The following is a 12,434-nucleotide window of genomic DNA, read 5'->3' as shown; positions in this document are numbered from 1 at the left end:
GCACAGCACTTGAAGGAATTATTATTATATAATTATTATTTTCCATTTTAGCATGCGATGCAACATTTTAACATCAGCTACATTGAAGATAAGAGAAATTCTGATTGTTTTCTCAAAAATAATGACATACATTCCATAGCCAGTTATTATATTAAAGGACTAGAAACAAACAATACTTTGTATTTATACTTATATATTGAAATCACTAGTATTTCCCATAAAATAAATGAAGGTATAAAGAAAGTAAAGTAGTGGGGTTCGTCCAGACGACGGAGGAGACGGCGATCGACCGTTAAGGCTGCAGCGACCATGGCGTCCAGCGGAGTCCGCGGGCCGACGCCGCGCTGGGGACCGACACTCGGCGGCGCTGCGCTGTTCCTGCTGCTCTTCCCAGCGGCCGCCGCGCAGGGTTGTTCTCAGAACACAAGCAGAACCTGTGAAGAGTGCCTGAAAAACGTCTCGTGCCTTTGGTGCAATGCGAACAAGATGTGCTTGGACTACCCAGTGACCAAAGTCCTGCCACCCAGCTCCCTCTGCCAGCTAAGCTCCGCACGCTGGGGCGTGTGCTGGGTGAACTTTGAGGCCTTGATCATTGATCATCGCCATGTCGGTGATCGGGGGCTCCCTTCTCCTGGGGGTTGCCATCTGTTGCTGCTGCTGCTGCAGGAGGAGCCGGAGCCGACGACCGGACAAGAGCGAGGAGAAGGCCATCCGGGAGCGTGAGGAGCGCCGGGTCCGGCAGGAGGAGCGGAGAGTGGAGATGAAGTTGAGACATGATGAAATCAGAAAAAAATATGGTTTGTTTAAAGAAGAAAACCCATATGCCAGATTCGAAAACAACTAAGACTCACTCGGTGGCGCGGCGAGCAGTCTCCAGGCCTCTAGTCAGCAGGGACCCCCGCCGCCCATGCGCCTCCCACCCTGGGGAAGGAAGCTGCCTGGGGCGGAGGCCTGGGAGCTTCTGTTTCCTCTTCTTTCATTTCTGTATTTAATCACTTGAGACACGAAGGCTGTCAGGGCTTCTCTGTTCTGTTGTCCACTTGGGGAGGAAGCGGCACACCTCAGGCCTTTGCTCGTCTGTGAGCCAGTGCAGATGGCCCTGCATCCAGGCCCGCGAAGTCCACGTGCAGGAAGCAGAGCGCTGCAGTCTGTCCTGGGACCTCCCCAACCCCTGCCGTTTCCCTGCATCTTAGGGCCCAGGATGCAGTCTGACCCCACCCACACCGAGTAGCATTGAGCCATAAACCTTTTTTTTTTTAATTATTGGATTTTATTCTCCCACCCAAAAGATTCTCCCAAAAAGCTTTGTTGTCAGAGTTCAGACCACTTATGGGGTGGTTTTCCAAGTTTGTGTCTTTACTGGTACATCAGGATATTTTTCTAGGGTTCATCTGAATTATAAAACCTCTGACGGGCAGTCGTTGGTCAGGTGCTATTGTGTCCTGGGGGTGGGAGGGCCTCCTGAGGCTCTGCCTGCCTTCTCTTCAGCCCCACTGGGGGTCAGCCTCGGGGTCTCCTGAGTCAGACCCTCCCTGCTGTGTCTGGTCACTCAGGGCTTGCAGATGACCACAGGCTCTCCCTCAAGAGGAGGTGGCCGCCGATGGGATCTGCGCACATTGGCACTGGCGGCTGTCCCACTTGTCCACTGACCCTAGCTCCCTACCCGTCATCTGTCTCAGCCTGTCCTGGGAATCTCCCACAGAAGCGGCTTCTCAGAGGGGCACTGGGTGCGCGTGGTGCCGCCTTTGGGGTTCCTTTCTTCCAGGTCAAGATGTGTGCCTGCAGTCAGTAGCCCTTGCACTTCCTGGCAGGGACGGCAGATGGTGAAGTCATTGTGAACAGCCTTTCTTTAAAAACTGAAAATAGTCCTAGTTTCCAGATTGTTTTAAATGAGAAAAACATTGAGCTTTGGGAAGGAAGGTGAACATGCACAATAGGTAGGGGCGTTCATGTGGATCCAGGGGTCGCAGGACATATTGTCACACGGTCACATGTGCCTGGTTAGCCACATGGATCTGTGTTTGACCTCACAGTTCCACCCTCACGTTTCACAGACCAGAAACAACCTTTAACAGAGTCTTTTGTCTTATTTCTCTGATTTCTTGGGCATTTGATAGCAATGAAAGTATTATGAAACATTCCTAAATATAACAGTCTGCAGATTTTCTTTATGCTGTTTGTTCATAAACTTTGTAGTAGATTTTAATGAACTTTGTATTAACATGGTAGTTAGTATGGATGTAGAATCACTTTCTTGACTTGAGGCTGCTGAGCTGAAAGCAGAGCCGGGTTGTAGATAAAATGGGTTGTTAGAGCGGGGTTGCTTGTACACCGTGCCACCTCCCACACAGCACAGAGCCTTCCTGGGAGCGGCTCCGCAGTCTCACGTTCTTCTGAAGCAGCACCAAGAGCAGCCAGAGATTGTAACCTCAAGGAAACCACGAGTCTGAGTGCCTTAATCTTTAACCAGTTACCAGTCAGTTGATTAATACATGCTTTTGTTGACTAAAAAAAAAAAAAGAAAGTAAAGTATATTTTCCCCTCCAAATGAGAAAAACATATTAAATTATGCTATCAGGTGAATGACTAATTTACTTCAGTAAATATTAAATACTGAAATTAGAAATAAGGTTGTATCTCTTAATTTTATCTGTTTTGAAAAGAAAAACAAGCCTTTGTTGTTTAAATAATACTCCAAATACTGCATTATCCATTCATTAAATAAAGGCAGATTTATATGAAGTTTCAGTAAATTTCTCTAGTCTTGAACTTATTTGCAGGTTTTTATGAAACTTTAGAATTTTAGCTGTCAAAATGATTTTTAATGAAATTCATATGTTGTAACCACACTGATTCACAGTGAATGTGCTTACCCAAAGCATCAAGCTAAAAGTGAAAAAGAAATTCTCATGTCTAGACTTGGGAGAAGAAAGTTAGCCAATTTTTGCTTTGGTTCAGACCAGGTCTCTTTTGTATGGATGACAGTTGAAAGAAGAGCTGAGTAAAACATTTTTATGGGCCTTCCCTGGTAGTGCAGTGGTTGAGACTTCACCTTCCAATGCAGGGGATACAAGTTCCATTCTGGCTGAGGAGCTAAGATCCTACATGCCTTGGAGCCAAAAGACCAAAACATAAAAACAACAGAAACAATATTGTAACGGATTTAACAAAGACTTTAAAAATGACCCACATTTAAAAAAAAAAAAAAAACACTTGTTTTTTGGTATAACACCAAAAAATGTTCTCATTGTGTCTTGAAAGGTACTCATGGAGGGAAAAACTTGTCATCAGGAAGATGTACACGTGTGCTCAGTCGTGTCCAACTCTTTGGGACCCCGTGGACTGTAGCCCGCTGGGTTCCTCTATCCATGGGATTTTCCAGGCATTAATACTGGAGCGGGTTGCCATTTCCTCCTCTAGGGGATCTTCCCAACCCAGGTATTGAACCTGTGTCTCCCAAACTGCAGGTGAGTTCTTTATTGCTGAGCCATCTGGAAAACTCCAGACTCTGGATATGAGATTAGGGGTAGAGAAGCCATTTTGTAACCATGAGATCAAAAGTATGAAGATGAAGATATATTTGCTAATGATATGTAAGGAACAGATGGAAATATCTTTCACTAAAAGCTTTATTGAACCACTTTTTAAACTCTGGCTTGCATACTTTCAGCTCTCTTGTTTCTTGAGACAAACAAATCTTTATATGTTTAAGTCACTGTTGGTTTTTTGTGCTTATTGCTGAATATAATCCTAAACCTAGCTCTCTGTTATTTAAGTATGTTAGAAGAGAAACACTTGATTCACTCCTGTTACATCCTATTTTGTGTTTGTTTGTTTTTTTTTCCTACAAGGCATGTGGGATCTTGGTTCCCTAACCAAGGATCAATTCACACACCCACTGCATTGGAAGTGCAGAGTCTCACATTTGCAAAATCAAATAAGTGACTTTTAGTTCAAAGGAGTTCACTGATTTATTGTGACATTTCTCACTGTGATTTATCTCCAAAATTTTGCTGTAGGCATGATGTAATTTATAATTTTGGGGCCTTGCTGACAGCCTGATTTCCATATGCCATTCCTGACCACACTGGTAATCACTCCTGCAAATCTAGTTTAAATAAATCTTCGATAAATTTACTTTGTGAGAGGGTGTGACGTATTTTATCAGACATAGATTTCGATTTGCTACCCTTTTCACACTGAGACTGATTAACAGTGAACAGGAAGTAGGCCACTGAACAGATTAACTTATAATTAATACCTGTATGTGTGCTAAGTTGCTTCAGTTGTGTCCGACTTTTTGCGACCGTATGAACTGTAGCCTGCCAGACTCCTCTGTCCATGGGATTCTACAAGCAAGAATACTGGAATGGGTTGCCATGCCCTTCCAGGGAATCTTCCCAACCCAGGGATCAAACCTGAATCTCCTCTGACTCCTACACTGCTGGCAGATTCTTTACCACTGAGCCACCTATACAGGAGGCCTAATACCTGGTATATCTACTTCTAGATGTTTATTTGCTTAACTCTATGCCTAGATCTGATTGGGGTAGCTATATAAATATAACTGATTTCCAAGCGGTGCCTTTGTTTTCTTCCCAGTTATCCTGGATTTGATTTAATGACTTAATGTGGTCAATTTCTGAATCTGAATATATTTCTTCAGTTTCAGAAGTTTGTATAAATCAAAATTACCCAAATGTACTCTAAAAAACATGTTTTACTTTTATAATGAAAAATATAATAAAATGAGTTAAGAGGAGTACATTTAGATTCAGTTCAGTTCAGTCCCTCAGTCGTGTCTGACTCTTTGAGACCCCATGAATTGCAGCACGCCAGGCCTCCCTGTCCATCGCCAACTCCTGGAGTTCACTCAAACTCAGGCCCATCGAGTCCGTGATGCCATCCAGCCATCTCATCCTCTGTCGTCCCCTTCTCTTCCTGCCCCCAATCCCTCCCAGCATCAGGGTCTTTTCCAATGAGTGAACTCTTTGCATGAGATGGCCAAAGTATTGGAGTTTCAGCTTTAGCATCATTCCTTCCAAAGAAATCCCAGGGTTGATCTCCTTGCAGTCCAAGGGACTCTCAAGAGTCTTCTCCAACACCACAGTTCAAAAGCATCAATTCTTCGGCACTCAGCCTTCTTCACAGTCCAACTCTCACATCCATACATAACCACAGGAAAAACCATAGCCTTGACTAGACGGACCTTTGCTGGCAAAGTAATGTCCCTGCTTTTGAATATGCTATCTAGGTTGGTCATAACTTTTCTTCCAAGGAGTAAGCGTCTTTTAATTTCATGGCTGCAATCACAATCTGCAGTGATTTTGGAGCCCCACAAAATAAAGTCTGACACTGTTTCCACTGTTTCCCCATCTATTTGCCATGAAGTGATGGGACCAGAAGCCATGATCTTCGTTTTCTGAATGTTGAGCTTTAAGCCAACTTTTTCACTCTCCTCTTTCACTTTCATCAAGAGGCTTTTTAGTTCCTCTTCACTTTCTGCCATAAGGGTGGTGTCATCTGCATATCTGAGGTTATTGATATTTCTCCTGGCAATCTTGATTCCAGCTTGTGCTTCTTCCAGCCCAGCAGTTTCTCATGATGTACTCTGCATAGAAGTTAAATAAGCAGGGTGACAATATACAGCCTTGACGTACTGCTTTTCCTATTTGGAACCAGTCTGTTGTTCCATGTCCAGTTCTAACTGCTGCTTCCTGACCTGCATACAGGTTTCTCAAGAGGCAGGTCAGATGGCCTGGTATTCCCATCTCTTTCAGAATTTTCCAGTTTATTGAGATCCACACAGTCAAAGGCTTTGGCATAGTCAAAGCAGAAATAGATGTTTCTCTGGAACTCTCTTGCTTTTTCCATGATCCAGTGGATATTGGCAATTTGATCTCTTGTTCCTCTGCCTTTTTTAGGTTATGCAAATGCAAATCAGTGTGGCCATTCTAGTGTCATTTGAAAGTTTTTGTTACATTTATTCATTCAACAAATATTTACTGAACACTTGCTTCATGTCAGACATATTCCAGTCACTTTGATGCATCGGTGAATAAACAGACAAAAATTTCTGGCCTATCTGGATTGGGAAGATCCCCTGGAGTAGGAAATAGCAACCCACTGCAGTATTTTTGCATGAAAAATTCCATGGACAGAAGAGCCTGGTGGGCTATAGTTCATGCGGTTGCAAGAGCTGGACATGACTGAGTATATGCATGCACGTGGATGTGCACGTGTGTGTACACACACACACACGCATACACATACAAACAAATTAACTTGGATTATATGATATACAATAAAATTGATGGGTCATAGTAATAAGTGAAAACCTTGAGTCCTCTCAAATTACATATAGCCTGAAGTCCTTTATAAAGTTTCAGTTCAGTTCAGTTCAGTTCAGTTCAGCCACTCAGTCATGTCCGACTCTTTGCGACCCCATGAATCGCAGCACGCCAGGCCTCTCTGTCCATCACCATCTCCAGGAGTTCACTCAGACTCACGTCCATTGAGTCCGTGATGCCACCCAGCCATCTCATCCTCTGTCGTCCCCTTCTCCTCCTGCCCCCAATCCCTCCCAGCATCAGAATCTTTTCCAATGAGTCAACTCTTCGCATGAGGTGGCCAAAGTACTGGAGTTTCAGCTTTAGCATCATTCCTTCCAAAGAAATCCCAGGGTTGATCTCCTTCAGAATGGACTGGTTGGATCTCCTTGCAGTCCAAGGGACTCTCAAGAGTCTTCTCCAACACCACAGTTCAGAAGCATCAATTCTTCGGCACTCAGCCTTCTTCACAGTCCAACTCTCACATCCATACATGACCACAGGAAAAACCATAGCCTTGACTAGATGGACCTTAGTTGGCAAAGTAATGTCTCTGCTTTTGAATATACTATCTATGTTGGTCATAACTTTTCTTCCAAGGAGTAAGCATCTTTTAAGTTTAGAACAAATTAAATACCTACACGGGTAACATGCAATCACACACTCTTCAGAATTATACATACATGCAAAATTATATAAAAATGAAAGCAAGAGAATGATAAAAGATTCACAATGAAAACAAAGACTCAAGTGGGTAGTTACCTTGGGTTGGATAAAACAGGAAGTAGGTTGGTGGGGGAAAACCACATGGTTAGATGTAGTTTATTCTAGATCTTATGAATAAGAACATACCACGTGTGGACAGTGATGAGAACAAATTGTGAAACAATGAGTGTCATTAATCTAATTCTCTGTTTCTGAGGTCCCTAAAATAAAATTTTTTTCCCACATGAAGAAAAAGAAACCCTTTCCCCTAATAGAGTAGTTTTCCACATTAAAAAAAAAAATAGAGCACAGAAAATAATTATGAGGGACCATGTCTGACTCATTGTAGCTCACAATGAGGAAAGAACTTGTGCAACGGCATGAGAAGAACACTTACAATGTGTTTGATATTCAAAGAGACATAAGATGCATGTACAGATTCTGAGGGAAGCTTCTGTACCATACAGCTCAAAGACACAACTGTGAGCTCAGGATTATTGCCAAACCCAAGGATGCCAGCCACACATGGATATGATCTCCCATGGCCTTGGCCTGCAATGACTTAGAGCTGGGCTTGTGTTCCCACTCAGAGACTGAGGCTGGGTCCTGGTGGTGAGAGCACCAGAGCCTAGCCTCTAGACCAGTAGTCAGTGACAAGGGCCCTGGCCCTTTGACTTTGCAGAAAAGAATTTCCAGAAGGAAGGGAAGTGGTGAAGCAAGTAGTTTATTAAGAGGAAACGATGGGTGTCTAGTTACTATGGGTAAATAGACACATGAGCAGGCTCAGAGAGAGAGTCCCTGAGTCACATGAGTCACCCTCATGGCAGTTCATGTCACTTCAGTCAGTTCGGTTCATCGCTCATGCATGTCTGACTCTATTAGATCCCATGCACTGCAGCATGCCAGACTTCCCTTGTCCATCACAAACTCCCAGAGCTTGCTCAAACTCAAGTTCATTGAGTCAGTGATGGCATCCGACCATGTAATCCTCTGTCGTCCCCTTCTACCTCCTGCCTTCAATCTTCCCCAGCATCACGGTGTTTGCCAATGAGTCAGTTCTTCACATCAGGTGGCCAAAGTATTGTAGATTCAGCTTCAGCATCAGTGCTTCCAATGAATACTCAGGACTGATTTCCTTTAGGATGGACTGGTTGGATCTCCTTGCAGTCCAAGGGACTCTCAAGAGTCTTCTCCAGCACCACAGTTCAGAAGCATCAATTCTTCGGCGCTCAGCTTTCTTTATAGTCCAACTCTCACATGACTACTGGAAAAACCATAGCTTTGACTTGATGGACCTTTGTTGGCAAAGTAATGTCTCTGCTTTTTCATATGCGTCTAGGCTGGTCATAGCTTTTCTTCCAAGGAGCAAGAGTCTTTAAATTTCAAGGCTGCAGTCACCATCTGTGGTGATTTCGGAGCCCAAGAAAATAAAGTCTGTTACTGTTTCTGTTGTTTCTCCATCTATTTGCCATGGAGTGATGGAAACAGATGCCATGATCTTAGCTTTCTGAGTATTGAGTTTTAAGCCAACTTTTTCATTCTCCTCTTTCACTTTCATCAAGAGACTCTTTAATTTCTCTTCACTTTCTGCCAAAAGGACGGTGTCACCTGCATATCTGAGGTTGTTGACATTTCTCCCCGGCAATCTTGATTCCAGCTTGTGCTTCATCTAGCCTGGCATTTCACACGATGTACTCTGCATATAAGTTAAATAAGCAGGGTGGCAATATACAGGCTTGATATATTCCTTTTCCAGTTTGGAACCAGTCTGTTGTTCCATGTCCAGTTCTAACTGTTGCTTTTTGACCTGCATATAGATTTGTCAAGAGGCAGGTAAGATCTTTTGGTATTCCTGTCTTTTGAATTTTCCACAGTTTGTTGTGATCCACACAGTCAAAGGCTTTGGTGTAATCAATTAAACAGAAGTAGATGTTTTTCTGGAACTCTCTTGCTTTTTCTATGATCCAATGGATATTGGTAATTTGACCTCTGGTTCCTCTGCCTTTTCTAAAACCAACTTGAACATCTGGAAGTTCACAGTTCATATACTATTGATGCTTGGCTTAGAGAATTTTGAGCATTACTTTACTAGCGTGTGCAATGAGCACAATCGTGTGGTAGTTTGGAACATTCTTTGGTGTTGCCTTTCTTTGGGACTGGAATGAAAACTTACCTTTTCCAGTCCTGTGGCCACTGCTGCATTTCCCAAATTTGCTGGCATATTGAGTGCAGCACTTTCACAGCATCATCTTTCAGGATTTGAAATAGCTTAACTGGAATTCCATCACCTCCATTAGCTTTGTTTGTAGTGATGCTTCCTAAAACTCACTTGACTTCTCTTTCCAGTATGTCTGGCTCGAGATGAGTGATCATACCATCATGATTATCTAGGTCATGAAGATCTTTTTTGTATAGTGCTTTGTGTTCTTGCCACCTCTTCTTACTATCTTCTGTTTTTGTTAGGTCCATACCATTTCTGTCCTTTATTGTGCCCCAAACCTCTGAATTTAAGCTCAAGTATTATCTCCTCAAGGGTTTTCCCAGATAATCCCACCAAATATATACAACGCTGTTTGCTTCTCTTCATGATATTTATTTTTTAAAGGGCTTCCCAGGTGGCTCTGTGGTAAGGAATCTGCTTGCTGATGCAGGAGATGGGGGTTAAATCCCTGGGTGGGAAAGATCCCCTGGAGGAGGGAATGGAAACCCACTCCAGTATTGTTGCCTGGGAAATCCCATGCACAGAGGAGTACGGTGGGTTACAATCCATGGGGTTGCAGAGAGTCAGATGTGATTGCGCATTCATGCACAATGACATTTATGCCTTCTAGAAATTATCTGGTTAAATTGTTTCATAAAACTTCTGGATGATCCTACCAGAAGATGGAGAAATAGGGGATGGGCTAAAGGCTTGGAGAAGGGGATGGTTCAGGCTGGGGGTAGGGGTGTCTTGGGATATTGGTAAATATTGGCAATTGGATTATGTTTTCATATGATAAAAGTTAAAATGTAAAAACTCATATGTTTTCAGAAGTATGATTCTCCAAGGCTTTGAACACTCTAAGAGTGTATACATATTGCATCGTAAGAAGGAAATAGAATATACAAATCTCTGCAAAATTATTGTAATACTCTTTCCCACCTGTTTGCTAACTTAATGTCAACTCTTGAAAGTTAGTGCACTGTGTGATTCTAAAGCTGAAGTGCTGGAACTCAGCAGCTAGAACTCAGCTTTAAATCCCTCCTCTTCAGTTTCCCAGCCATCTGATCTTGATGACATTAAAGCTTGCCTATGTGTCCCAGCGATCTGATGAATTTGTTGAGAGAACTAAATGAGTTAATACACTTCTATTCTGGGAATGGCTTCTAGCACAGAAGCAATAGTCGATAAATATTAACTATCATTATCAGACAATAGGAACCAACCCTGCTACTTGGGGTTTCTTAGGAAAAAGGAAAGGCTGGAATTTCCATTTCTACTCTGGAAATGGAGGTGACCAGAAGGATCAGAGCACTTCCTGCTCCACCCCCTCTCACTTTCAAAGCAGTTCTCAGATTTTTGTCCACAGAGCTGCAGGTGGGCAGATATTTTTGTGTCCATCTTTCCTCAAACTACTTAAACAGGTTGGAAACAGTGACAGAAATATCACCTTCTGAGGCTGAGGAGCAGTACAAGAAATATCTGAGAATTACTAAATGGTATTTAGGTAGAAAAAAAATGTTGCAATTGATTTGGTTGTTGAGTATATACACACACACACACACATACACACCTTCTACCTTTTAAAATGTATTTATTAAATAGGTCTAGTGAAGGGAAAAGAATCCCTTTATAGAACTCAAGATCTCTCAACATTCAGATATTTGATCCTTTTGGAGTTACTTAACCGATCTGTGGATTTCTTTTATCATCTGCTCTTTGTGCTGCCAAAAAGCAATTGGGAAATGCGAGGTTGTAGGTGGGGGAAAAGTTTGGGTTTAGAGGTAAAACAAAACAAAAAGCGGGAGAATAAAATCTTGGAGGAAGGCAAGAGTAAGGAGAGTTGGACTGCTGTTTTTCAAAATGATAAATCATTAGGTTTTTGAAGGAAGTAAGGCCAGTTATCAGGCTTTGAAAGAAAGTAAAGCCATGCTCCTATATTCAGGGTCAGGTTGTCTGACTCAGTGGTAGGAGCTTACCTCTGCCTTCTTCCTGAGCCTTTAGTGGAGGGTAGGGCCTGAGGCGGTCACCGCACAGGATGACTCCCCTCAACAGTTTGAGAGATGAGTTTTCACCCCAAATCTCACTAAAGCTGTTTGTTTCTGTTCAGAGTGTCTCTGATTTCCAGAAAGGAGGCGGAGAAGCTGATGATTTGTGTCGAAAGGTTTGCTGAACCTGTGTTGATTTATAACCTGGCCTGAGGTGTTGGAGCCCTGGCTCACCGGACTCTGACCACAGCGCTCCTGGAACTCTCGCGCCTTCTGGGTCAGCCTCAGGGTGATCACTGACCCACCGAAGCTTCTCTCCAGATGTCCAAGAGACCTGACACACTGCTTTGATGGGGCTGAAGGAAGTACAAAGCTTTAATACAATGAGAGAAAACGGGACGACAGGACAAGACGGCTCTCTTCAATATTTAAAGAGCTGAGACTGGAGTAGTTTTGTGGCTTTAAAGAGCAAAATCAGAGCTGACAGGAGTCACCGATCTGAACTCAAAATGGTTCAGAGTTGGGGAGAGGGGGAATTGGATGAAGGTGGTTCAAGGTATAAACTTCTACTTATAAGATAAATAAGTCCTAGGGATGTACGGTTAAACATGACTCATCTGAGTAACACTGGATGTTACGTGAAAGTTGTTGAGAGTAAATCCTAAGTGTTCTCATTACAAGGAATAAGTTTGTTTTTTTTTTGATCTTAAAAAAAAATCTCACAGTGAACTGCTTTTTTTTTTTTTTTAACGGTTTTGGATTGTGAAATCACCTTCAGTGGAGTTTTTCTAAAAAATGTATTTATTATATTTTTGGCTGCGTTGGGTCTTAGTTGTGGCATGCGGGATCTTCCTTTTGGCACAGGGGCTCCCTGCAATATGTGGGATCTTAGTTCCCCAACCAGGGATCGAATCCACATCCTTTGCATTGGAAGGTGGATTCTTAACCACTAGACAACCAGAGAAGTCCCAAGAGTCCCTCTTAGTCTTACTATGTTGACTTGCTTATTTTCATCCTTCCTTTAGCCAGAATTAACAAAGTAGAAATTTAAACTACTTTGCTTATTATTATATCCTTAGTACCTAGAAGAGTGTTTGGCATAGAATGTGTGCTTCTTTGCAACACCATGGATGGTAGCCCTCCTGGTTCCTCTGTCCATGGGATTTTCCAGGCAAAATACTGGAGTGGATTGCTGTGCCCTCCTCTAGGGGA

General features: G+C 42.8%; 1 protein-coding gene across 1 annotated transcript; it reads left to right on the top strand.

Moving 5' to 3' along the window:
• The first annotated feature begins 257 nt into the window (after positions 1-257).
• Positions 258-2,520, top strand: LOC120858924 (pituitary tumor-transforming gene 1 protein-interacting protein-like). The gene is given in 2 exon segments (XM_040235305.1): positions 258-591; positions 593-2,520. Coding segments are annotated over 2 exon segments (534 nt in total). The 5' UTR covers positions 258-309; the 3' UTR covers positions 845-2,520.
• Positions 2,521-12,434: the final 9,914 nt, after the last annotated feature.

Source organism: Oryx dammah, unplaced genomic scaffold (assembly GCF_014754425.2).
Source record: "Oryx dammah isolate SB20612 unplaced genomic scaffold, SCBI_Odam_1.1 HiC_scaffold_29, whole genome shotgun sequence".
NCBI lineage: Eukaryota > Metazoa > Chordata > Mammalia > Artiodactyla > Bovidae > Oryx > Oryx dammah.
Note: the sequence above shows the minus strand (reverse complement) of the source record. Positions and strands in the feature narration are given on the sequence as shown.